General features: G+C 40.9%; 1 protein-coding gene across 1 annotated transcript; it reads left to right on the top strand.

Moving 5' to 3' along the window:
• Window positions 1-291: 291 nt before the first annotated feature.
• On the top strand, window positions 292-25432 carry gabrd (gamma-aminobutyric acid type A receptor subunit delta; the record flags this gene model as incomplete). Its single annotated transcript, XM_084553065.1, has 9 exons — window positions 292-359; window positions 12935-13050; window positions 15903-15970; window positions 17774-17994; window positions 20406-20488; window positions 20669-20806; window positions 21278-21433; window positions 22541-22752; window positions 24217-25432. The coding sequence occupies 9 exons, from the start codon at window positions 292-294 to the stop codon at window positions 24541-24543; spliced, it is 1389 nt and encodes a 462-aa protein (XP_084409191.1). The 3' UTR covers window positions 24544-25432.
• Window positions 25433-25958: the final 526 nt, after the last annotated feature.

Here is a 25958-nt window from a genome sequence, read left to right as displayed (position 1 = left end):
TCGTTGTTGCGCTCTTACAGGGAGTTTCTCCCATTTTTTGTCAGGTGCGCTCTGCTCTTGTGCGCTCCTGGACGCGGAGGATTTGGGGAGCTGCACCATGGGGTCATCGTCACCTTCACCCTCAGCAGTGCCAGCGCTACACTTTACTTTCTTCTCCGCAGCGCCGGATCACGATGAGAGCGCACTAAAATAAAAGAAAGAAAAAAGAACTCAGTGGTTCTTCGTCGTCGATTTCCAGCGCGGGAAACTTTAATTAAAGGTTTTGATTACTGCTGTTTATGATCTAGTGGAATGGAGGTCCCTACTTTCCTGCTGTCGAGTCTTGCTCTGCTATTCGTCGGAGGGGATATTTTCACCAGGTGAGATCAGCTTTGCTGTTTTTTTCTCTGCAGGTATTCCCATGTCGCCCCTCGATGCAGAGCGCACCAGGAATTGAGAATAAAAAGTTGGATTTATGTTAAAATAAAATAGGAAACGTGAGCAACCATTGCACATTATGATTATATTATTGTACCTAACAATAGACTTTTTAAAAATAGATATTCTCTTGGATTACAAAAATGCAATCAGTGGAACTCCTCCTTGTTGTGCATGCACTCCCACCACTTTACCTGAATATTAATGTACAGTACGGGTAAAGCTGACTAAATTGAGTTTCCGTGCTTTACCTCCTCCCGCTTACATAAAAATACTTATTCAACACCCACAGCCTGAAGCCTGCTTTCTTCTCTGCTTTTCCTCCAGCTTGTGAACCTGATGACACTATTTGCATAATGCACATAATGCATATGCATAGAGAGGGGTGGCTGTTTTCTTCTTCTTTTCTTTTTTGTTACGTGGCACATAATGTCACCCACCTCCAGGCCTGCTCCGCAAGGGTCAGATATGTCAGATGGTGCCATGGTTCATTTGAATTAGAAAGGGTGTCTGTGTCTGTACCAATACGCTGAAAAAGAGCATAATGTAGATGCCCGGTTCGAAGAGTTTAAGAAAAGGAAACCCTAAGCATATCATAAGATAGACAGCTGCCATCATGAATGTCACGAAATCAGGATTATTACATCTTATGCAAGCATGCTAAAACCAGTCTCTAGAAATCCATCAGTCATTTGCAGCTGAAGACCTAAACTAAGGTGAGATGACACTTTCAAGTTGTCTGAAGTGGAGACAACATGACCTTTGGTTGTCAGTATTCGCCGGCTTATAAAGGACCTTCGTAGACAGATGTACTGAAAACAAAACAATGTGCTTTTGTCAGCTGAATAAACCAGGTGTGTCTAAACCAGATGCTGAGTTGTAGTGTTTTAGGTTTTAGTGTTTTCAATAGAGGCCTACATTGCGTGTATTCAAAATCCCCTCATGTTCTTGTCCGTAAGCTTTCGCAGCCATCCAATTCATAGGATAAAAAGCATCCACGGCTGAGCCCCAGTTCTCCAAAAGCCCATATGCTGGCAACTGTTGCCACTGAAAAGGGCAAAGGGTGAAACTACTTAAGCTTTTGGTGAAATCTGGGCGAATAACGTCTATTGTCCACCATGGCTGATTGCCAATAGAGGGAGTAATAACTATTGTAATTGGATTTTCCTGCCTCTAGTCACTGCTGTTATTATTATTTTGTTCTCAGTACAATGCAGAGTGTAGGCTTTTTCTTGCACCTCATTATGTGTCAGCTTTCTCTCAAACACACACACACAGACATGCACGCACACATGCATACATTTCTTCTGTTTTGCCTATGCTTGTTGAAAGTTGCAAACTGCCGCCTTCCTTAGCGCCCTCCTCTGAAAAGAATTACTCTTTTTCTCTTTTTAGCTCCTCATTTATCCATTTCACAAAAAAAAAAAAGTTGCTTAGCTGAGTTATGCCTCGCCACCTCTGGTGTTGCATGAATTTTCACAGCTTTTCTTTCCAGCAGTCTCACTTACCCTTCACTTTACAGAACACAATCTGCATCTAATTTGATGGTGCAATATCTGCATCAGATATGGACTGCAGTGGTCGATAGAAATACCGTAGTCTAGTAGCGTCACCATTTGGTCATCATCTAACTATGATGAACCATCAAGAAATTCCATGAAATGACCAAAACCAACAATTAATTTATGCTACTGATGCACATGAGCCGTAGCCACATTCTTAAATAGATTATGGGCTCATTGTTGTCCAAAAATTATTCATATGTAACATGTTGTGGTACGAGATCACCTGAGATCACCTGAACCATTTACTCCTATGGGAGTTATATTTGTAAAAGACTTCCATGCCTAACTGTTTCGGAGAATAGAGTCTAGCTGTTTTAGTAAGTAAATCTACACATCTGGGGCATGAAGGTTCGTGTCTTCAGTAGGACCCATTGGGTTTTGAGCATAGACTGTGTAAAGATGGACAGCAGAACAGCTCCTCAAAAGTGAAGCCAAAGCAAGTAGAGCTGGCTGCAGTATAGGTCATAAGCTCCACCTCTTCCATGTTAGTGGATGGAACTTGGGCCAAACTAAAACACTAAAATACATGTCAAATAATTTTTTCAAGGATTGTTTCTTTCATTTTAGGTAGTTAATATAATACAGATTCATACTCAAGTGTCCATTTTTCTGAGAAGTTTCGGTTTAGTTAGTTATTTGATGCTATAGAAACAGGATGTGACATCATGATGACCAGTTGCCATGCCAACTGTTCTGTGAAGCAGTCCCCAAGGGCTGTGAGAGTAAGGAAAAATAATAAATAAATAGGTACAGTGTATAATCCAACATTTCTTTGTAACTGGTTTTAAGGAAGAGCAGAGTTCAGTATTAATTAAACGAAAACGTGAGTCTGGCAGAAATGTTGCCGGGTCATCGATAATGCAGCTCCTTGTGGCTCCACTCTCAGACCATACTGTGCAGACTCTGGCTCCAAACTCGCAAGATGGTGCCACCTGTATCACTGGGAAAATAGCGTCAGTTTGACCAATGCAAGGGAGTGGAGATGCGTTGTCCATATTTGACATGTCACAGTTGTGAAAGTTATGCTAATGACGGCAACAAAACGCCATAAATGGAACGCATGGCCTGCTGTATTAAGAAACGGACCAGTGGCTCTCAGGCTGTGTGAGAAATCCTTCTCTCATTCACTTCTCCCCAAAAACTCAATAATTGACTATAATGAATCACCGCCACTCTGCATTTTGCCTGAATGGGTAAGTGCTGCGCGACAATAAGAACTTTTGCAGCTTTCAAATGTAACAAATCCCACAGTGGGATTGTTAGCAGAAAGCTTGTGTACCTGCCATGGACTCTTGTTTGTCCCAGGGAGCTAGTGTTTGCACAAATAAAGTGGGAGCCAGTAAATATACTGCACTATGTATTTCCTAAGAGATTATTTCATCCACATAGATTGTTTTTTTTCAGCAAATTTGTCACTGTGGCAAAATTTTCAGTGCTAATAATGGTACTGTACAAGGCAATATATTCATTCAATCATTCATTCATCTTCTGTACCCGCTCATTCCTGTTAAGGGTCGCGGGGTCTGCTGGAGCCTATCCCAGCTGTCATCGGGCGAGAGGCAGGGGTACACCCTGAACAGGTTGCCAGTCTATCACAGGGCCAACATAGAGAGACAGACAACCATTCACACTCACATGCACACCTACGGCCAATTTAGAATCACCAATGAACCTAATGAGCATGTCTTTGGACAGTGGGAAGAAGCTGGAGTACCCAGAGAGAACCCACGCAGACACAGGGAGAACATGCAAACTCCACACAGAAAGGCCCAGTCGGCCCATGGATTCGAACCAGGGTGCTAACCACCTCGCCACTGTGCCGCCCTGCAGTATATACTTAAATTTAAAAAAATGCCATTAAAAAAATAGGCATAAATAGGCATTGGTGTATTTTCATCAATTGGGCCATAGCGCATATTTTTATGAAGAAAGTAGTCTAGGAACTAGTTCACTTTTTTATCGTTGTTTTTATCATTTACTGCTGCTCTGTGGGCCTACAAGCCAGCAGCATTTACTTAGTTCATTTAGATTGTAGGTTAATCGTCATATCTCATGACCGTCGGTTTGTTAGGGTTTCTCAGTTGGACAGGGGCTCTAAATGTGTTTTACCTGGGACCTTGGCACAAAGGATTGTAACATCTAATCCTGTGCATTAACGAAAACTGACACTAACAGACAAACACTAAAAAATTCTTATGCACTCTTATGCTGACTGGATGAGTAACCTTGTTGACGACATAAACACTTTATGGAGCTGCACAACAATAGCATTCTTCCAGGAGTTTACCAGTGGTGAGCTGTTATTGTGAAGCAGCACTGTGAAGTGACGAGTCTGCAGTGTTAATATAATTACTCTTCATTCAGCTCTGATCGCAGCAGATAAGTCAACAGCGAGGCAGCTATCTGGTCACAGAGGTAGGAAGAAGGACATAAATCAAAACTCTAACCAGCAGATTAAACCTTGTTTTTCCATGCAATGACAGAGGAGTGTTGATAAGGGGGACCACTGTGATTTTAAGTACTGTTACTAAGGCCAGGAAAGAAGACTGTGACAGTAAAATGTTGATTAAATGTTAGTAAGGTAAACTAATTCACAGAATGAGAGCCAGAGCAACATAAACATAACTTGTGCTGTGAAGGAAATGCTGTGAAATAGAAAATAACACTATCAATTGGTAATTTTATTAAAATCTCAACTAAAGCTCATATGATGCAGATCCACGTTCCAACTAACGTCATGAGAGCAAGGCTGGATTATCTAAAGTGTAATCCTCATAAAATGATATCGGCGTATGAATTTGTAGAACCTAGAGGCAGGAAAGTAGATTTTGATGCTGAAAGCTTTTTGGTTTCTGTATGTGGCATGAGTAGTCTTGTCCAATCACATCTGAGCAGGCGTTGCGGAGCAAACAATCTGTCTGCAGAGGAAAATGGACGGAAAGCCCTGTCATATCATGTTGGCGATAAAGCGAAGAAAATACCTTAAACAAAGACATATGTAGTGGTTTTAAACTGTAGATGTCACCTCTCAGCTCCAACCATATTCTCATATCAAGTCAACTGCTGCAGTAATGGCTAAGGTGACCCATTCTATGGGTAAATCAGCAGTGACAATGTCACGCAATTGTTTTTTTGCTGGTGTTCTTGCTATCAATCAACACCACCAGTAACCACTGGATGGAAAGAAAATACAAAAACTACAATTACAGTGTTTGTACAGCTACTTCAGAATTAATGAAAATTAAGCTTCAGTCCATGCTGCAGATTTCATTTTAGGTGCAGCAAATCTGGAATAAAGAGCAGTGCCAGTGATGTTAACAATGTGCAATGAACTGAAGCAATTACCATTGAGCCAATATTGAACCTAACCTAACCTAACTCACTGATACTAAAAAATTTCTTGTCTGCTTTCGAACTGATAAATTGATCAGTTAGCCTCTCACATTGCCAGTTGTTTTATATCAGGGGTGCCACACTCATTTTAGTTCAGGGACCCCATACAGCCCAATTTGATCTCAAGGGGGCCGGACCAGTAACGACAACTTTTGTTGTAGTGCAAAGAAGAACAAGTACATTATGGAAATGTTTACACTTGATGAAATTTCCTTTTAAAGAAATGTTTTATGAACAACCTGAAATTTCTTAGCATCTAGTGGAAAGATTTAGCCTGGGTGTTCCCATACTGCTTTGCGCGCGATTTCATTCTCGCTGCAAAAGCAGTCTGGAAACCATCGCCCATATTTTCTCCTGAGATAGGGAACCAATCACAGAACGGGGGGGGGGCAGCAAGACGATGACGACGTCTATGCGCGACACCGAAGCTTGTAGTGTGTTAATCCAACATGGCAGCGGACCTAACGTTACCGTTCGATGCAGCCTTAGACAGTGTTTTAAGTAGCTTAGAACGCAAGTTTATTTAAAAAAAAGAGCAACGTTTGGCGTTGAAAGACTTCATTGCCAAGAAGGATGTGTTTGCTCTGCTACCAACAGGCTTTGGCTATGAATCCGCGCGCAAGGCAGCATGGGAATTACCAGGCGCATTTGATAGACATTCGTAGCGCCCAATAAACGGCTCTAGGCATTTGTAAAACCACGCCTCAAATACGAGAAAATATCACGTAGTTTCCAGACCAGCATCTCATTGAGATGTGCAGTCGCGTCAGCCAGGCTAGGAAAGATTAGTAATATTAAAAAATTGCAGTTAATATCTTTTTTGTCATTTTTGCACTTTTCAGATTTAGCCCACGGGCCAAGTTGGACCCTCTGGTGGGCCAGTATTGGCCCGCGAGCCATATGTTTAACACTCCAGTTTAAGATGTTCGTGATGTTTCTCAAGAATATTCTGATTGCTAGTTAATTTGCCATCCCAGAGATGAAAAAATATCAGGATGCATATGACAAATATGTGAGTCAGTGTGAATGATCTGGTCACTGAAACTCAAACTGAAATCACCACATATTCATGGTATACAGCTTCATGCTGATTGGACTATGCATGTTTAGAGACACTTGGACATTCCATAACAGTGACAGTCACCGACAGCTAGCCAAACACTGTGGTTGAATGTGGTAAAACTAAATTACTTTCTTTACCTCTTGGGTGGTGCATTGCCTGATTGCTTCAAAGAACACGCTGCCCACATTATCATGTGTTAAGAAGCAAGCCATACTGTTGACACTGACCAGGAAGTTTTGGAGATCAGTTATCTGTAATCCTAATATCTGCAGGTTACACCTGGAGCCCCTAAAGACACAAGATGTGGCGCAGGAGGATTTAATCTCAACATTTCATGGCCTCTCTGCTCTTTCACACTTGTCCTTAAACGTTCACTCAGGTGACACAGTTCACCTGGCTAATCTGTATGAGAGGCTGAGTCAGCGGACAAATCCCTCCTACTGTCCAGAGAGTACATTTCCTAATAACACTCTGATTTGATCGTGTTTCCCTGGCTGCATGAACTGGCTCTGCACTGGCTGTGTGTTGGTGCAGGCACACTTCAGTGCCTCTGCTAAAAGCCTCCTACTCAATTTAAGGTGACATGTCACATGTAGACAGGAAAAAGAAACAGTGTGTGGCAGTAATATGTTTGTGCTATCTACCGATTATGCCCATTCTTAAATGACAAGACATGAGAATTACTGTATATACAGCAAATAGGCCACTTTGACAAAATTTAACTTTTAAATGTGTTAAAATCTGCGTAATGTCAGTCTACAAATAAAAATCCCAGCAGAATTTAATTCCTGTAAGTGTGGAAAAAGCTCTGACTCAGCGGTTATATGTGCCATGTTTGTTCTCATGACCCCTAAAGTGTATTTTTTAAAGTGCTATGAACACCAATACATGGAAACATTTTCTGTGCTCTGACATTCATTGTGTAAGCACAATATTGTAAGTAAGTAAGAACTCTGTATATTACGATCACCTCACAGGTGCCGTCACCTTTTTATCAAGAGGAGATTGAATCCCTCTGTTTAGAGACACCAGGATGAAAGTTCAGATTTCTAAACGGTTGTCCTTGAGCAAGACACTCCGTGCCTTCCAGCTGTTCAACAGCTGATGTCTGACCTCCCTGCAGAGGAAGGAAGGCATGAGAAAACTTCTTATAGCATTAAAAACATTATTCTTTTCTTTCTTTCTCAAATAAAAAAAGAACAACCATATTAACAGAGAATGTCCATTAAAAATTGGCAGTCATTCCTTGTCAAGGTCTCCTTTTAGATTCTGTATCAGGAAATGGTTGAACAGAACTGAACTGAACAGAACTGGCTCGTCCTAAAACAGAAAGCTTAAGGTCTCTATGAGCATGGTCAGTCACCCACAGTCTAATTTAAGTATATATCGCCTCGTGCAATGGCTGAACCAGAATCCTCAGGAAATAGGCAAGTGGGACAAGAGCTGTTCCCATTCTCTCGAAGAGATTTCTGTTCTGCGCTATTTCTGTTCATCTTAACCAGTTTTGAGAAAATGTTTTAGAATAAGCAGTTTTAGAGAAGGGCCAGCGCAGCACTTAAACACACCGCAAAGACTACAGCCAACTGCCGCATGTGTCTGTGTGAGAGCAGGTGGCTGTAGTCTGTATTTGTCACTCAAAAGAAGAAACATGAGAGCTATGACTAGCTAGCCGAGAGAGGGCATTTGTAAACATGCTTTGTTGTCTGTTTGCATTTGTGTTGTTATGGAACATTGTCACTAGCCATCCAAGTACTGTTCTACTTCGAAGTACTCCTCTGACCAAATGTGTTCTTGTTGGGTGGTAACTTGTGTGAATTTAGGAAAGTCAGGTGTCCCAGAATGCATTTCGAGGGCGTCATCAAGTACGCTGCTGTTCCAGTTACGAATGACTGCACTGCATCCTCCCATCCTCCAGAGCCCGTACATCAGAACATAGACTGTATATAAATATGGACAATGCGTCCCCACATCTTGCGAGTTTGGAGCCAGAGTCTGCACTGTACAGTCCGAGAGTGAAGCCACGTTATCAATGACCCGTCCACACTTCCGTCAGACTCACTCGCGTTTTCGGATAATAAATTCTGTGCTCTGCTCTACCTCCACCAGTTACAAGGAAATGTTGGATTATACACTGTACTTATTTAGTTATTTATCACGGTCCTATGGTATCGCTTCACGGATCAGTTGGCATGGCAACTGGTAGTTATCATGATGTCACATCCTTTTTCTATAGCATAAAATAACTAACTAAAATGAAACGTAACAGAAAAATGGACACTTGAGACACTTCTTTATACAGTCTGCTTCAGAGTCAAACTTGTTCAGTGCAAGGTTTGTGTACTTGGACTTTAGACTTTCCTCGGTCGTGCTAATCAGTTGGTCAGTATTTAATAGTAGATGTTCATGTCGCTGTGAAAATATTTGTGTATTATAATAGATCAGATAACAAAAAAGAGCCTTCCATATTTCCTCTTGTGTATTTGTTCTCTAAGCTGAACAGTCAGTTTGTCAGACCTGAGATTGAACGTGCTCACTGAAAAGCACACTATGTGGTAAAACTAAGGCCAAAGGCGCTCAGCAACAGCAACGTGGACCAAAAGCCAAATGTTTAAACGTCCTGGTCCTTAGACTGACATGGGTTTTTAGGCACAAACGGGTTTCAAAGTCTTTTTTTCTGTTGCTGAAAAAGGTATTTTGTTAGTTATCCTTGTCTCACACAATATAACATTTGCTTGACCATAAAATACTTTTCAGTCAAAATTAGTGTCAAGTCTGGACAAGTATTATAGGGAATAAGATAACATAAATATAATTTTTGGGCCCCAGGGCCACATGACAAACGCTATATAGATCTACACATGATACTTAGAGCAACTCAGAGTGTTTGATAGAACTTAATGAAACACTATTGTCACTAATGGGATGATGTTTGCCAGTTTTTCATTTATGAACCAGAGCTTCAGTTTTTGGCCCAGGTTTGATGGTGCCATGTGAGGTTTTTGACCTCTGGACACACTATGCAGGAAGGTTTTGTTTGTATTTTGTGCATGTTGAACAAGGACACCAAGATAATTAACACAGCACTTCAGTTAAAAGTGCTTGGCAACACCAAATATACAGAAATGTACACTTGAGAAGCTTTAATCCACTCATTCTGCTCCAGTATTGGCAGCCAGTCCTTGTTAAATGTGTCTTAAGTTATTATATTTATAAAAATCTGTTAATATGTGATAAAACACACTTTACCATTTCTGTGTAGACAGTACAGGATGAATATGGGATGCATAGGGGATGGCTAGGGGAAAGATTTAAATACATTTTGTCTTGTTTCATTAAGTGGCTGTATGAACAGGAAGTCATCTTTGTAGAGGTGATCATTAAAATATAGAACACATCACATAAAGATTCAGAAACATATGCTGCCTCCGGGACTCTGCACGTATTTAAATGTCTAATGTGTCAAACATTATTAGAGCACTAACGTAGTCAATAAAAAATCTGTTAGCTGGATGCGGAGCAGCATAGTCCCTTTGAAACACACTCATAAATATGAAGCAGCCTTTTATTGATTGTGCTATTTGTTGCATTATAATTTATTCAATTGGATTTTGACGCCACTGTATACCTGCTCATCTCACACTGATGCCAATAAAACAAATTAAACGGCGAGGATCAGGGGACCGATGCGCTACTTATGTTGAGGTAACTGGCAATGTCAGTACATAATACTAATTAGGCTTGTTAGCGTGTGCCGCACATTACGTTCACAAAGAGACGCCATAAATTCGAATGAGGCCGTCGCTCTTTGTCTTTGCTCCCATCCGTCTCCTCTCCCCCATCTGTTTAATGTTAGCTCATAAACAGGCGGCAGATCCGGGCCCCGGGAGAGGGATATGTGATGGAAGTGAAATATAGAAGGAAGAGGAGCGCCTGCAAACGTACGCTCTCGACTGTTTATCTGAAGTGTTGGGGTGAGGAAGTGGAGGGGCCGCAAATGTTTAGAGAAACTCCCCAGGAAACTATCGAATGTTTTACACAAATAAACCTGTGTTTGCCTTGAGGAGCTGGGAGAAGAAATAAAGTCATGTTTCTCTCAATCCGGCATCATTTTATAGAGTCAGAGAAAGTCAGATCTTTAGAGAGCAGCATTCTGTCAAAGCATAAATTCGTGCCATTTTAAATAAGTAGTTTTGGACAATCACTGGTATCGGACATCGGTTATCTGGTTGATAAAAGGAAGCGGGAAGCCTCTTGCTGATGTGCTGTACACGAGCAGCAACAGCCAGAATTCTGTAAAGCAAAACTGACGAAAAGAAAAATAAGAGCAATAAAGAATAACGTTAGGGATTTTAATGCTATAAATGCTAGAAAGCCACTGTAAACAAATCATTCTGAACAGAGTACACTCCTGAAACAGCTGTGAAATGACTGTCAAACTAAAGTAAATGGAGGGATACAGTAGGATTTTTCCTCAGTTTGACCTTGGTGCGTTAACGAATTTCGAAGGAAAAGCTTATTTCCAAATTTAGAAACTGCCAATTAGAGAAGAATCCAGGAGTCACATAGTGATTAATTAATTCACTCAGTGCTCCCATTTTTCTCCCCTAGACATGACAGTGATTGCCAGACTAAAAATAAAAATCTCCCTCTACAACATGGACCCTCTGAGAAAATGTTTGAGAAGTATTGTATTTTTGTTGTTGTTGTTTGGAGGGGTCTGTTCTGTATGCAGCTGTGTGCTGCAATGTCTTGCTCAACAGGAAGCTGACTTTCTTCAAATGTCAGTGTGGTTTGAAAGGTTACCGCATGGCTTTTCATTGTTGGTCAATAAGAACACCTTCACTCAGGCCCTGTGTCGTCTATTTCCCACATTTGCAACTTTGAATGTCAGAGAAACCTTCAGTTTTATTCAGTTTAGTCAGTGCACAAGAGTCAGCTTGTTCAGTTCTGAACAATGGTAATCCTTCTTCTCCAGCAACAATAGCTGTTAATAAAGCTATGTCTGTTTTTAATGAGAACAGTATTGTAAACTCCTCCTATTATCATCATGTATATACAGTATGTCTTCGTGCATGTTGTCTGTGTGTTGGCTCGCTGTTTTGGAATACTAAACTGCCACCTGGTGGTATCACAGCAGTGCTGCTGTGGTGGAATCCTACACCGAAGCTGTTGCTCTGACCCCTCTAACAGTACTTGATGGTGTCAGGGCCCTCGGGAGAATTACTTTATACCAGACAATAGATTTAATTTGGCTGTTATTCCCCTCTTGACATGTTTGCAGAAGAGAAAATGAGAGGAGTCACTCTCTCAAAACAGACAACAACATCTAAAGGTGCTAAATTGTTCAGCATGGACGTCTCATTAAATGGGGCCCGGAGTCTAATGAGAACCTATTTTCAGTACAACACAAACATTGGGAGGTTTGTGTAAAGAGGCACGTTGTGCAGTCTGGGTTGTGTGGAGTCTGAGAATACACCCAGCAGATTTAAATCTGCTGTCAGCCTCCGCGTGGACAAATGCACTCAGTGGAGACACCACTGATGAAATGCAGGTTTTTGAAAGGATACCGCTGATGGATGGAATTTAATGCAACCATCTATCATCTCAGACGTTTAGATTTTCATGATTTTCATGAGAAAATCTTCAACAAATAATAGCACGAATGACAGTTATTTTATGTTCACTGATTGGTGCAGACTCACCGTAAGTGACAAAATCAGTAATGACTATTTCAAAAGAATTCATAGTTTAAAAAGTAGACAAATCTATTCAAAATACTATCTAATCTATTCTTGTACTTACTCTACAGTAAATGCCTAGATGTTATATAATTCATCTGATGATCTACTTAATCTATGTGAACAATTATACAATTAAACTTTACCATTATTTTTTTTCAATAATCAACAATAAATCAAATAACTAAGTGTGATATGAAAAGTGTAGGACCCCATAGAGAATTATCTGCTCTTTGCACCATTTTAGCCCCTTTTAGCTCATTGTTTCTGTTTTCTAGTGGGCTAAATTTAGTGTTATTTTGACCAGTGTTCCAGCTGCAGCGGGCAAACCGCTTCTATGCAAAAAGCTTCACAGTAGCTGCCCGTCACCAAACGGCAGCAATTAGCTGGTGAACATATTGGCACATTTATCAGCTAAGGAGGTGAATGCTGGTTAAAATGCGAGTGAATCCTGGATGACAGTCTTCAATCAAATCTGATTCCAGTGTTGCTCAAGTCTGATGTATAAACATGCAACTGTTTTCTAACCATTCAAAACTTTAAGTGATAATAAAGTGTGTTTTCAGGTTGACCTGAAGCTAAAGTAACACCTGACTTAAACTGTGCTTTTCAGACCAGCTAATATTGTGTCACGTTTTGAGATTTCTGCTCATGTATGTCTTTAACTGTATCTCAAGCTCTGCCAGGGTTTCCTATAGACACATTGTGTGTCTCAATGACCGCTGAATGCTGCTGTCTTTGCTGTTTGTCTCCTCTAGGGCCATGCTGAGTGACATTGGGGACTATGTAGGTACAGACATACAAATATCCTGGTTGCCTAATCTGGATGAGTTAATGAAGGGCTATGCCAGAAATTTTCGCCCTGGGATAGGAGGTGAGTATGAGATCTACTGCTTGAGGCGTTGGGTTGCATTTCACCCCGTCACATTTACAGCCATCCTTAGCATAACCCAACCCAAGTTCCATGCTCAGGAACGTGGATGTTTACATTTCATTTTCCAATGCCATTATCCCAAGAAGTGTCTTTGTTTATTCTTGTTCTACATCAGAACAAAGCTGTATTTGCCCTATGCAAATACCTGCTTTGACTCTTTAATAAGGTGACTCTTTTGTTACGGACGTGCACAAAAAAACATTTCGGTAAAGAGATGCTTTGCAGAAGGGATTATAAGGGACAGTGCCCTTCAAGGACGAGCTGGAGAGGAGGGGGCGGCTCAGACAATGTGCACCGCTCTGGAGACTTTGCTAAGAATGGCTGCAAAATGTGAAACATCCAATGATCACAGCGATAGATTTCTCAATCTCACAGCTTAACTCAGCTGAGCAAAGGTGAAAATGTGGGGCAGGAACGCTGCTTTCACCAAACACACCGTCCTGTGTACTACACAGACCATCAAACACAGCATCACCTGGTCACTACATTCCTGTTGATGGATATTATACATTGCTAAATAATTGCTTATAATGCACTCAAAAGTGAAAAAATGTAAAACTGAAAAAGTAAAGTGAAGGGCTGTTGTGACCATTGGGGAATCATATTTGTTCTTTGATGTAATTCCCTTTATTCAACTACCATCCCATGACTCTATAGAGCTATATTTCTGTCATAATGAATGTGAAAAGAATTCATAATGCAAATGACATTCACAGGCATGACTTTATGCTCACAAACAAATGTCAACAAGCAAACAGATTCTAGGATCTTATTATCATCCTTGTTGCAAAAATGCACAAAAAAACAGTTTGATTTTGTGTTTGTGTGTTCCATACAGCTATTTGTGTCATAGAAACACATTTTTACATTACATTACATTGCATTCATTGAAGCTTTTGTATAAAGTGACTTACTATATGTGTGTTTACTCTCCATAGTAGCACTACTACACATCATTATAATCTTGAATCAAAAATAAAACAGCTAAGAGAATGTTCAGTTGTACAGTGGGCTTTTAAAATGATTAATCTACACAGCTCAAGATTAATCAATTACAACTATATGAATCAGAAATTGCTACAATATCTAGAGTGCCTGTTTGCAAAAGCAACATTACTGTACTTATGCATCACTTAAAGTGGCAGTCTTTTAGACCAGGTTAATTTGGCGACACCTGTAGTTACTGGTGGTAACTGGTGGTAAATGTTGTTGAATACTGTCTTTTTTATCATTCAGTGAGCAACTGTGATCTGATTTTATGCTTCACATGGCATTAATCTGTGAACAGCAGGACACGGACTCACATAGTGAGACGTTGGAGGTGTGCAGCCTGTCTGTCGCATGCAGCTCCTCATCTAACAGATCAGTGTGGCTTCTCCTTCCCCTTTCAAATATTACAAACTGATCTGCTGTCAGAGAGTGACAAAAATGACTGTGTTTTGTGGACACATTTTGGTGGTGGTGAGAGCTTGGCTCACTGATACTGCTTCAAAATCGTAATCAGCTTCTCAATGTTCAATGTTCTGCCAGTTAAATACTTTTATAGTGAAGCAACAGCTGCAACTACAAATACTGCAATACATTTATCAGGGACATAGACTTAGTCACGTTTATGATCTCCACTGGCTCCCAGTATGTTTTAGAATCGATTTTAAGATATTATGTCTAAGGCTCTTCAAGGCCATGCCCCTGGCAATATCACTGACCTTGTAGCACCATACAGGCCGGCACCAACCTTGAGATCCTTGGGCAGAGGTAAAACTGGCTGTTCCAGGGGCCCAAGTGAAAACAAAGGGGGGCAGGGTGTTCACAGTTGGCGCCCCCAATGTTCTGCCTGAGGAAATCAGGTCAGCTGACTCTGTGCTCACCTTTAAATCTCCACTTAAAACATTGTTTTATTGGAGAACCTTTCCTGGTTATGATTGAGTTTGAAGTGAGATTTCAGTTAAGTTTTTAACATTATTTTTGTGTGTTTTATTGTTTTTAATTGTTTGATTTTATCATTTGCTGCAGCATCAGACATTACTGCTATTGCATTCAAGCCAAAACAATATATAAATCGCAATACTCAGTCACCGTAGTGTCATTTCATTCAGTGATAGTGAGATTGATTTCATTTTTATAACCAGTAATCCTGTACTGAACAACAAATATGATTCATCTGGAGAATAGTTGGTAAAAAAAAAAAAAAAAAAAAAAAAAAAAGCATTTGGTATGGCATAATGTAAACACAGTAAACATGCCACTGTAAATCACTTCACACTACTCATCCAGTGTGTGGCCTGCAGAAAGTGCAACTTGCCAGAAGTGGTTCTGGGAAGGTGTTGAATGATGGGGAATAGCTATGTATGATTCCTTAATGTTCAGTATAAATAGCCTTTCGGTTCTGCATCAGTGAGCTCCCCTGTGGCTTCTGCCCTCTAGCATCACTGAAGCACACTCCATGCTAATCATATGGCAGACTGTTGAGTGAAAGCGCTCCAGCGTATGTGTGCGTACGTGTGTGTGAACGCCGGCAGAAGCTGACTCTGTGCGAGTCCATGAAAGCGCAGTGCTGTTTATGAATGCCCACAGTGTGATGTGCCACTTAGCATGGTTAAACTGGATAATGCTTAATCTCCATGCACTGTAGGAGTGTTTCAAATGTGGGAGGACAGTGGGTGGGAGGGAAACAGATGGGTGATGGAGTGAGGCTAGGAGGGACCTATAGTTTCTGAGGGTGTGTGTGTGAGTGAGTGTTTGAGACGGGGAGGGGGCAGGTTAGCCCTGTTTTCTCACTTCTTCCTCTGCAGGTCCACCTGTGAATGTGGCCATGGCTATTGAAGTGGCCAGCATCGACCACATCTCTGAAGCCAACATGGTAAAGTCTCTCTCTCCTTCTTTCTACACTGATATTCGCTATCACCACTCAACCTCACTAGTGCAGCAAAGATCAAAGATTTGCTATTTGCATAATCCTGATTTATCCCACTTGAGGGTTTGAAAGTATTCAGGGTGAACATGTGTGACACATCGGATGAGTTGTTAGATAATTTTATACTTTCACGGCTTCTTTGCAGTAAGAACTAAATCTAGTGGGATGATTCACATAAAGTGTGTTCCAAACAAATAAATACCGTATGTTCCATGCTTTAACAGACAAGAGTGCAGTGTTTAGGGAGATCTATAAGCAGACATTTAATATTGTATTCATATTTAGGTTTTCAGTAATGTTATATCACATGGACCAGCTGTGGCTCAGTAGGTAGAGCATGTTGTCCATGAACCAAAGTGTTAGCGACAAATATGTGGAATATTGAGTACCAATAGTTTAGAATGAGTCTTGCATACATAGACATAGAAAGCAAGTCCACTTCAATAGAGCTCATTGCTGCTATGTCTTTAAAGTAGCCAGAACAGACAAACCAAACACTGGCTCTAGAGAAAGCCTCTTGCATTTTAATATTATAGATTCTCTTACAAACGATATATGATTGTATATCAGATGACGTCAGGGTAGTGGTGACATCTAGCCAGACAACAGCAACCTGTCACAGCCACCTGTCACTTGCAGCGGCCATACTGCATAATTATGCATAAATTTAAGCTGTGATATAATTTAAATTGCTGAGTTGTACGAGTTATTGCTGTACAGCCACAAACTAGTTTTTGTATGAGGCTGTAAACATGTTTATTTCTGAGATAAAGTAAGACATTTTAACATGGAGGTCAGTCAGGTTCAGTTTGTTACAATATACATCCTTACCACTAGATGGCACTTAATCATAAACACTGGTCCTTTAACATCTACAACCAATGCATTGAAAAAAAAAAACATGTAAAAGACAAAACATAAGAACATCTGACAACACTACAGTTAAGAAATACTGGAAATGCAGAAATTTGCTGAAAAACAACAACAGAAAAACAACTAAAAACCTAAGCACAACTTAATATGTCAATCTATGATCTGAATGTTAAAAAAAAGTTTCGCTCCATATCCAACACTTCAGTCAGATAGTCATTTTTATGAGTCCCGATGGTAGTAACTGTATCCAAACTGTTTTTATGACTTTTTAGTGTCCCCTGGAAACATTAATGTTAGTCTATGACACTTGTAGTGTTTCAGAATTTGACTATTTTCTGTATTTGTGGATTGACTGTGTATTTGTCTGTGTTGTCAGATTGGTGAAAACGTTTCCTTGGTTTCATTGTGTTTATTCCTGCCTCCTCTTAAGAAATGTGAAGTTATTTCTATCCACAAAGAAATATCTAGTTGATTGTAAAGTGAGTTTAATGTAGATTTCATTTAAACCATAGCGATGCCAAATCCATGGTGGTTGAATGTGACAGAAAATTTGGAATCATAACAGAAATACTATCATTCCTTTCCTCCTTGGGTGCTTACTGTTTTCCTTACAGTAAAATTTAAGCAGCAAGAGAAGAGTCTAATAATTAAAAATGTCAACTTGGATAAAGATTCTGGTCTTCTCTGCAAGGTTCTATACGCTTCAGTTAATCCATGCTAAAGCAGCTGTTAATAATTATAAGTCATCACAGGGACTACTTAAAGTTAAAATAAACAGAATCTACTGAAAGTGGGGAAGTCTTCCCAACACTGCAACTCTAGCAATTAATGTTTTTCTTCTACAGTCTGTTTTACTCTCTGTGCTTTTCCTGACAGGAATACACCATGACCGTGTTCCTGCGGCAGAGCTGGCATGATGACCGTCTGTCCTACAATCACACCAACAAGACGCTGGGGCTGGACAGTCGGTTTGTGGACAAGCTGTGGCTTCCTGACACCTTCATCGTTAATGCCAAATCTGCTTGGTTTCACGATGTGACCGTGGAGAACAAGCTGATCCGCCTGCAGCCCAACGGAGTCATTCTATACAGCAGCCGGTATAAGCAGATTATTGTCTTCTCTCTTCTCTCTCTACAGTTCCTACTTCAGCAGTGATTTTGCCTTTAATCCTCTTTTTAATTTTACTTACTGTTCTCATTAGCATGGCTGTAGGATACAGGTTGTGTTCAGCAAAAATTCTCAGATAAATCAACTGTATTGTATGTCTAACATATCAGCACACAGACAAAATAACATCTGTGGCTGGTGAGACACAGGTGTTCTTCCTAGGTGTAAAAAAGAAAATAGAACATTGATCATATAGACATAAATATGGTGTCTCTGCGAATGAAGTCATCTTCTGTCTTCTGTAACTGCTTGTCCTGTGAAGGGTCACAGGGAGGCTGGAGCCTATCCCAGCTGTTGTGCGAATGAAGTAAAAAGTATAATTAGCTTTGAATGCATTTAAAAAGCAAATGTATCCGATTACAACTAAAGTACACGAATGTGAATGTTATTACCATGCATGAAGGTGAAGCCATGAAGGTGATCTACAGAGGTTTTGTTCACAGTGATTATTTTTTTTCTGTCTACACGAATTCAAGACAAAATATGATCCACAAATGTTTTTCTAATATTCAGCATCAACAAACAAGAACAAAAGCAAAATGATTTGCAATGGCAATGACTGGAGAAACAGTAACAATCACAATACACTGGTCAAAAACATTAAAGGACCCCTTTCATTATAATACTTTCATCATATACTCATAATCAGAGTATAGCATCATGTCAATACCCAAACTTCAGGGATATGAAGTTAACAACAGGTGCACTAAAGGGACAACAATGAGACGGCCCCAGAACAGGAATGGTTTTACAGGTGGAGGCCTCTGACATGTTCCCCCTCCTCATCTTTTCTGACTGTTTTTTACTAGTTTTGCATTGGTAGCATGAGGTGATATCTGGACCCTACAGAGGTTAAACAGGCAATCCAACTCCTCCAAATTGCCTCATCAATACATGCCATTGCCAGAAGGTTTGCTGTGTCTCCCAGCACAGTCTCAAGAGCATGGAGGAGATTCCAGGACACAGGCAGTTACTCTAGGAGAGCTGGACAGGGCCGTAGAAGGTCCTCAACCCATCAGCAGGACTGGTATCTGCTCCTTTGTGCAAGGAGGACCAGCATGAACACTGCCAGAGTCCTACAAAATGACCTCCAGCTGGGGCCACTGGTGTGAATGTTTCTGACTAAACAATCAGAAACAGACTTCATGAGGGTGGCCTGAGGGCCCGACGTCCTCTAGTGGGTCCTGTGCTCACTGCCTGGCACCATGGAACTTGATTGCCATGTGCTATAGAACACCAGAATTGTCAGGTCTGCCACTGGTGCCCTGCTTTTCACAGATTCACACTGATCACATGTGACAGACGTGAAAGGGTCTGGAGAAGCCGCGGAGAACGTCATGCTGCCTGTAACATCGTTCAGCATGACTGATTTGGTGGTTGGTCAGTGATGGTCTGGGGTTGTATACCCATAGGGGGCCACACAGACCTCTACAGCCTGGACAGCAATGCCTTGACTGCCATTAGGTATCTGGATGAAATCCCTGGATATTGTCAAAACCCTATGCTGGTGCAGTGGGTCCTGGTTCCTCCTGGTGCGACAATGCCTGATCTCATGATGAGAGTACTGAGGTAGTTCCTGAAGGATGAAGGAATTGATACCACTGATTGGCCCACATGCTTACCTGTCCTAAATCCAATAGACTACCTCTGGGACTGGATGTTTCCGTCCATCCAACTGCACCAGGTTGTACCTCAGACTGTCCAGGAGTTCAGTGATGCCCCTGGTCCAGGTCTGGGTGGAGATACCCCAAGATATTGTCAGGCATGCATACAAACACATGGAGGCCATACAAACTACTGAGTACCAGTTTGAGTGGCAGCAAAATAGACTACCCTGCCGCATCATTTTTTCACTTTGAATTCTGGGGTGTCTTTGAATTCAGCCGTCTGTAGATTGATCCTTTTCATTTCCTTCAAACAATGTGGCATCCTTTCGTTCCTAACACATTACCCAGTCCATATTTATTTTGAGCAGTGTATTATGACAAACAGGTTGAATTTTAAATGTTTATTCATCAGAAACCTCTGTAGGGGTCTCTCTTTCACCACAGTGTCGTTTTGGGGCAGTGCTGCCAACCCTGGCTTTTTGACTGTGTCTTTTCTGACATGAAATGCCAATGCTAATGTAATTTATTTTTTATCACTACTCTATCTTGCCTTGACACCTCTAGTAGATGAGCTTTCTCGACCTGCTAATTTGATATATATCTCCTATACGTAACTTGATTAGGCTGTTGGGGACGGATGGGTGAGAATTATGACATTTGATCTAGAACAGAACAGAACACTGACTGCAATGGCACATCTCAAGCTTTGATTAAACAACTTGTCTTGTTCCTAGAATCACTTCGACTGTGGCGTGTGACATGGACCTGACCAAGTATCCCATGGACGAACAGGAGTGTATGCTGGACTTGGAAAGCTGTAAGTTGGGATCCACCAAACTAATTTTGGGAGATCTCAATTTCATGCTGAAATGTTCTGATATCTGATATTTATAAAAGGTTATAGCATTACAAACTGAAATTCTACACATGTTCTGCAAACCCCATATTGCTGGTCTTTGTAGGTTAGATGGATTAAATGTCACTTTTTGTATTTTAGACGGCTACTCCTCAGAGGACATTGTGTATCACTGGTCAGAGAGTCAAAAACACATCCACGGTCTGGACAAATTAGAGCTCTCCCAGTTCACCATCACAGACTATCGCTTTGTCACCGAGATGATGAACTTCAAATCAGGTGAGCATCATTCTTGTTTTCCTCTTGACGTCATTTTTTTTTTTACTGCCACTGCCAGGTTGAAAGCCCCCTGCAAGTTTTCTTTAGTGTTTTACACATCGTGTACTATTTCGAGTTTTTGGACTTGGCTTGCCTCTTGTGTTGGAGAACTCTACACATTCTTTTTGAAGACGATTTCATTTTCAACTTCTTGCACTTCTGCACTTATATTCTATGCATAGAAGGAATGGATCAAGACAGACTCACTGCTGAGCCAGGCCGGAGATTCAGGAGATAACAAGAGTTGCTGCCGGGAAGACGCACTCTACAACACCACTTTATAGCTTACATTTTTATCACTAAGGGCCCAATCGAGCAGGCGGATGTTTCTTAATTTCAGAGTCTGTGTAGAACAATGTATATTTTTATGATGGATAATCAGCTTCTTCAGTCAAGCAATTAAGCAGGCTGTCTTTATTTTGTGCTTTCCAGCGGGTCGATTTCCAAGACTCAGTCTTCGCTTCCAGTTGAGGCGTAATCGAGGCGTCTACATCATCCAGTCATACATGCCTTCAATATTATTAGTAGCCATGTCCTGGGTGTCCTTCTGGATCAGCCAATCTGCAGTCCCTGCTCGAGTGTCCTTAGGTTGGTATTAGTTTGATTACTTCTACTTCTTTAAAGAGTTATTTCAATAATTGTTGGTGTATTGTAGATGGTGCAGCGCGATGATGAAAATACTGAGAATTCATATTCAGACATGTAATATGGTTACAGTCATTGACTATATAGAATGGCCAAACCCTCCGCAATGTCACCCACAGGATTTATAAAACAAAATTTTTAAAGCTCAACATGAGTGGCTCTCGCTGTCTTGGCAGCACCTGACTCCACCTAATTCAAAAATGACTAAAGAGGTCGAGCTGAATAGATGCCTAGGCAAACAGCCAGCCCTCTGTGACACGGGAGTGGCTCAGTCCCTTAATCATGCGTAGATATAAGCTTTGATATAATTTAAATGGGTGAGTTATATATTAAAAAATAACCCTGTACAATTGCCACGAACAAGAAAATTATCTGCAGAGACTAAAACCATCTTAATATAGAGGACTTTGGGGGTGGATTTGCTTCAAGTGGCCATTTGAGACACTGCAGTTTTGGGCTTCAGCTCTGTTTTTCAGCCCCAGTGGCCGTCTCACTGTAAAGCTCATCCTAGTGAAGGCACATGAGAAAAGATTTCACTGTGCTCTCAAGAAAAAAAATAAATAAAAAATCCCACAGAAAATCCCAGCACTGCTATCGTTTTTGGTTGAATGAATTAAAAATTCAGAATCAATACTGAGCTGCTAAAATGTACAAGCATTTTACAGCCTGTGTGGTCTATTATTAACACAAGTCTACAGCTGCTTGGCTCAGTGATGCTGAATAACACAGCAGTATTTTGATGAGAACATGCAGATGCTAATGCAGATGTAATATTGTAAAATGTATGTTGCTGAAGAGATTCTTCTAGCTTTGTAGCATGCCAACATTTGTGAAGTGAAAGTAAGCTACAGCTGAGCCAGATCAGAATGTTATTACATAAACCAAACTTTTGACCAAATAATGGCGCAAGAGGAACATTCAGGAAATCTATTGCTGGTGATTCTGATTATAGTCTACCACAAAGTGGTAGTTCTTTAATGCCAATACTTTCATTGATTCCAACAGAAGGTGAATCTAATGTGCTTCTTTATGTCTGTGTTCCTTGCACAGGGATCACAACCGTTCTCACCATGACCACTCTGATGGTGAGCGCCCGCTCCTCCCTCCCGCGAGCGTCAGCCATCAAGGCGTTGGACGTGTACTTCTGGATCTGTTATGTGTTTGTGTTTGCGGCCCTCATTGAGTACGCCTTCGCTCATTACAACGCTGACTACCGACTCAAAGAGAAGGCGAAGGTGAAGGCCAACAAGCTCAGCTCCGAGGTGAGGAAATCACTCTCATCATGTACTCCCATCAGCAGGTAACAATGCAGAGCTTCAGGGGGGGTGCTGTGAGTAATGAGCATGCCATTCAAACCCCGAGCTCGGCCGGGCTTCAAGCCTTGGTGCTGACAATCATCCTTCCCACTGACCTTATACAATGAATCTCTACAGAGCAAAATGGGAAAAGGGATGATTTCCCTACAGGGAGTGAAAGAGATTCTCATCATACTGTCTGCTTCCTTTGTGGTTGATGTACATCTTAACTGAGATTTACCTGCAGGAAAAAAATGACGATAAATAACAGGTTTTTGCAATTTCTTATGAATACAGACATACCGAACAAACCTGATTGCATTCCACATGATGTGACAAGTGCAGTAATGAAAATTGAATATTGCAGAGTGAATACAGTGTTGGTTGCTACATTCTCAGCAGCTGTCTTGGTGAAAACTGAATGGCCAGAGGTATAATACTAATTTATTTAATATAATAAATCACGTTTCTTATTAACTGACTAATTATGTGATTTTTCAAACCATTAATCCTTTGGTTTACTTTTTGCAATTAATCTTTCAAACTTTTTCTCAAAAAGAATGTAACATGAAATCTATGAATAAAGAAAGCACTTCAGACTTTTCTGATGATACTACTCATCACAAAAGTGCTAAAATCTTTACGATATTCTCCCATTAAGTACATAGTGTTAAGTAGGATGTATTGCCATTGGCTTGTGGCTTGGAGCGAACGTTATTGGAAATATACATCTCATTTGCAGACCTATAAAACCCAGGTTTTATAGGTCTGCATGTGCATAAATAAACTGTTTACAGCTTGCAAATGCACTGGAAAGCAGCGTTGCCATAGTGGCAATTAGGATTAGTCTTTATTGAGTTCTTGTTTAAAACACAACAGATGAGGACACAACGATGTCTCCCACACAACGAGACAAAAACTCACTGGAATAGTTCAATCCCTGTCCCATTTTTAACATGCCTGGCAGAATGAGCTCGGCTAATAGGGAATGAACTTAAACATTGTCACATGCAAATTGACGTATTTAGAAATTTGACAGAAGAGAATATTACAGCCCATAAAAAATGAAGGCTAGAGAATCTAATATCTACTAAAGAACCTATAACTCATGTATGCAGTTGTGCATGGTCATCCATTATTAAAATATCAGATGCAGTTTAAAATGTTGAGAGCCAAGTGTGCTTATTGCAAAAATGAAGGCTAGGAAATACCATGTACTTCTATGACAAAGCAAAACAAGTGCATTATTTTACTGGAGCACTTAGCTTTGCACTGAAACATGGCTGACAAATTCTAAACTTCTATAATAAATGATTCACACATGAGTCAAAGGGACTGATTGTCTCCTTTTCATAACAAGTTTGATTAGACTTGCATTGTACTATGTACAGACTTAAAATGTGCTCACATTTCTCTCTCTCCACCCTACAGTCTATTGTTAAGAACGGCAAACAGGCTATGGTTCTGTTTTCCCTGTCGGTCACCGGCATGAATCAGGGCGTGGTCATCTCTAACCGCCAAGGCCGGACCCAGCGCTCCGGCAGCGAAATCCCCGGCGAAGGTGGCGCCGAGGAGGCTGAGCCACGGAGGAGAAGGTCCAGGCAGACGGAGGAGAGCGAGGAGGAGAAGAAGAAGTGCTGTTCAAAGTGCGTCTGCAAGCCCATAGACGCAGACACCATCGACATCTATGCCAGGGCCGTGTTCCCTTTCACTTTCGCCGTGGTGAACGTGATCTACTGGGTAGCGTACACCATGTGAAGAGGAGGCAGCAGGTCTGAGTGAATGGCTGCCATCCAGAGCTGTATATAAGAACCTGCTGGAACTGCGCCACTTCAGTGCTGGCAGACTGGTGCAGCTGAAAGAAACTGCAGGCCTCCGAGAGGAGAAAAAAACACTTCAGAAGAAATGAAGCATGACGGACTGTGAATATGGAATTATGGTAGTTAGTGGGATAGTTATGAGTTTTAAAGTTGTTAAGAGGACTTAAATATATTTAAAGTAGTGTTGTATAAAGGCGGAGAACAGTAATGCCTGTTGGAACATCACGCACAAAGTGAAAACCGTTTAACTAACAATCATGACCTCCATACAATATGTCATCCTGCTACACTGTATAACTCACTCCACTGCTGACCACAAGCTCAACTTTAAACAAACACAAATAAGCATAGTTAGCATAACTAACTCAGAGCCACAGTCTTCAGTGAGACGCCTGTTATCTCACCAAGTAAAAACACCACCCAGGCAAGAGGATAACGAGATGAGGTGTACTGCTATTGTGCATGGCTGATAACTCATTCACCCTCCTCCCCCACCGTCACCACCCCCTTTCTTTTTCTTTTTCCTTCTCCTTCAGTCCACCACCCATTTTTTTTTAGGTCCATTTTCACATTAAGGGCACAGTCTGAAGTGTCTTATCTCTTTCTACCAGTTCTGCCTGTTTCCTCACCATTAAAGGACTTCCTCCACCACTTGTTTGTGTGTGTCTCTTTCTCTCTGGTGGCTGAATGATCACCTGGACATTAAATCAATGGTGGGATTAGAAGAGGCTAAAATCCCTTCTTGCAGAAATACTTTTGTACCTGCATGGCCTTAGAAATCAAAAAAATATTTTGAGTGATTATAAATAATTAACACATCTTAACCACTAATTTTAGGTCAAGAGCTGTGCTCTATTAGATTTCCTTTCATTCTCGCGTCTGCTTTGTCTGCTTTGGCTGAGAAATTGATTTCAAGAAATCTATGGGTTAGGACGTACTACTGCTTCCCAGTCACAAATGATGGAGTTTTTTTTCCTTGCTTAAACATTGTAACACTGACTTAATGACAGTCTCTACATTCTCTGGTAACCATCTAATTATTTCTTATACACGATTTACGACCCTCAGCTGGAACACTTGAACGGCTTGAATCAGCATCCTGGTTAAATCATCATTTCAAAAGATTAATCATGCTGTCAGAAAAAAAATCTGCTCCTTTGATAAAAGGTGCAGCACTAACGCTGCATCTTGTCATCTGCTGTAACAACAAAGTGTTTTGAGTTCGCTGCTTATCAAGCCTTCTTTGCCATGGCAACAGCAGCTGAGGCTCTTGGATACAAGTTCTACAGTAGCCGATCAGCCAGAACATAAAAACCACTGACAGGAGAAGAAAATAACATTGACCATCTTGTG

This window comes from Chelon labrosus (genome assembly GCF_963514085.1).
Source record: "Chelon labrosus genome assembly, chromosome: 10".
NCBI classification, from domain to species: Eukaryota; Metazoa; Chordata; class Actinopteri; order Mugiliformes; family Mugilidae; genus Chelon; species Chelon labrosus.
The sequence above is the reverse complement of the archived record's forward strand: the minus strand, read 5'-3'. Positions and strand labels throughout refer to the sequence as shown.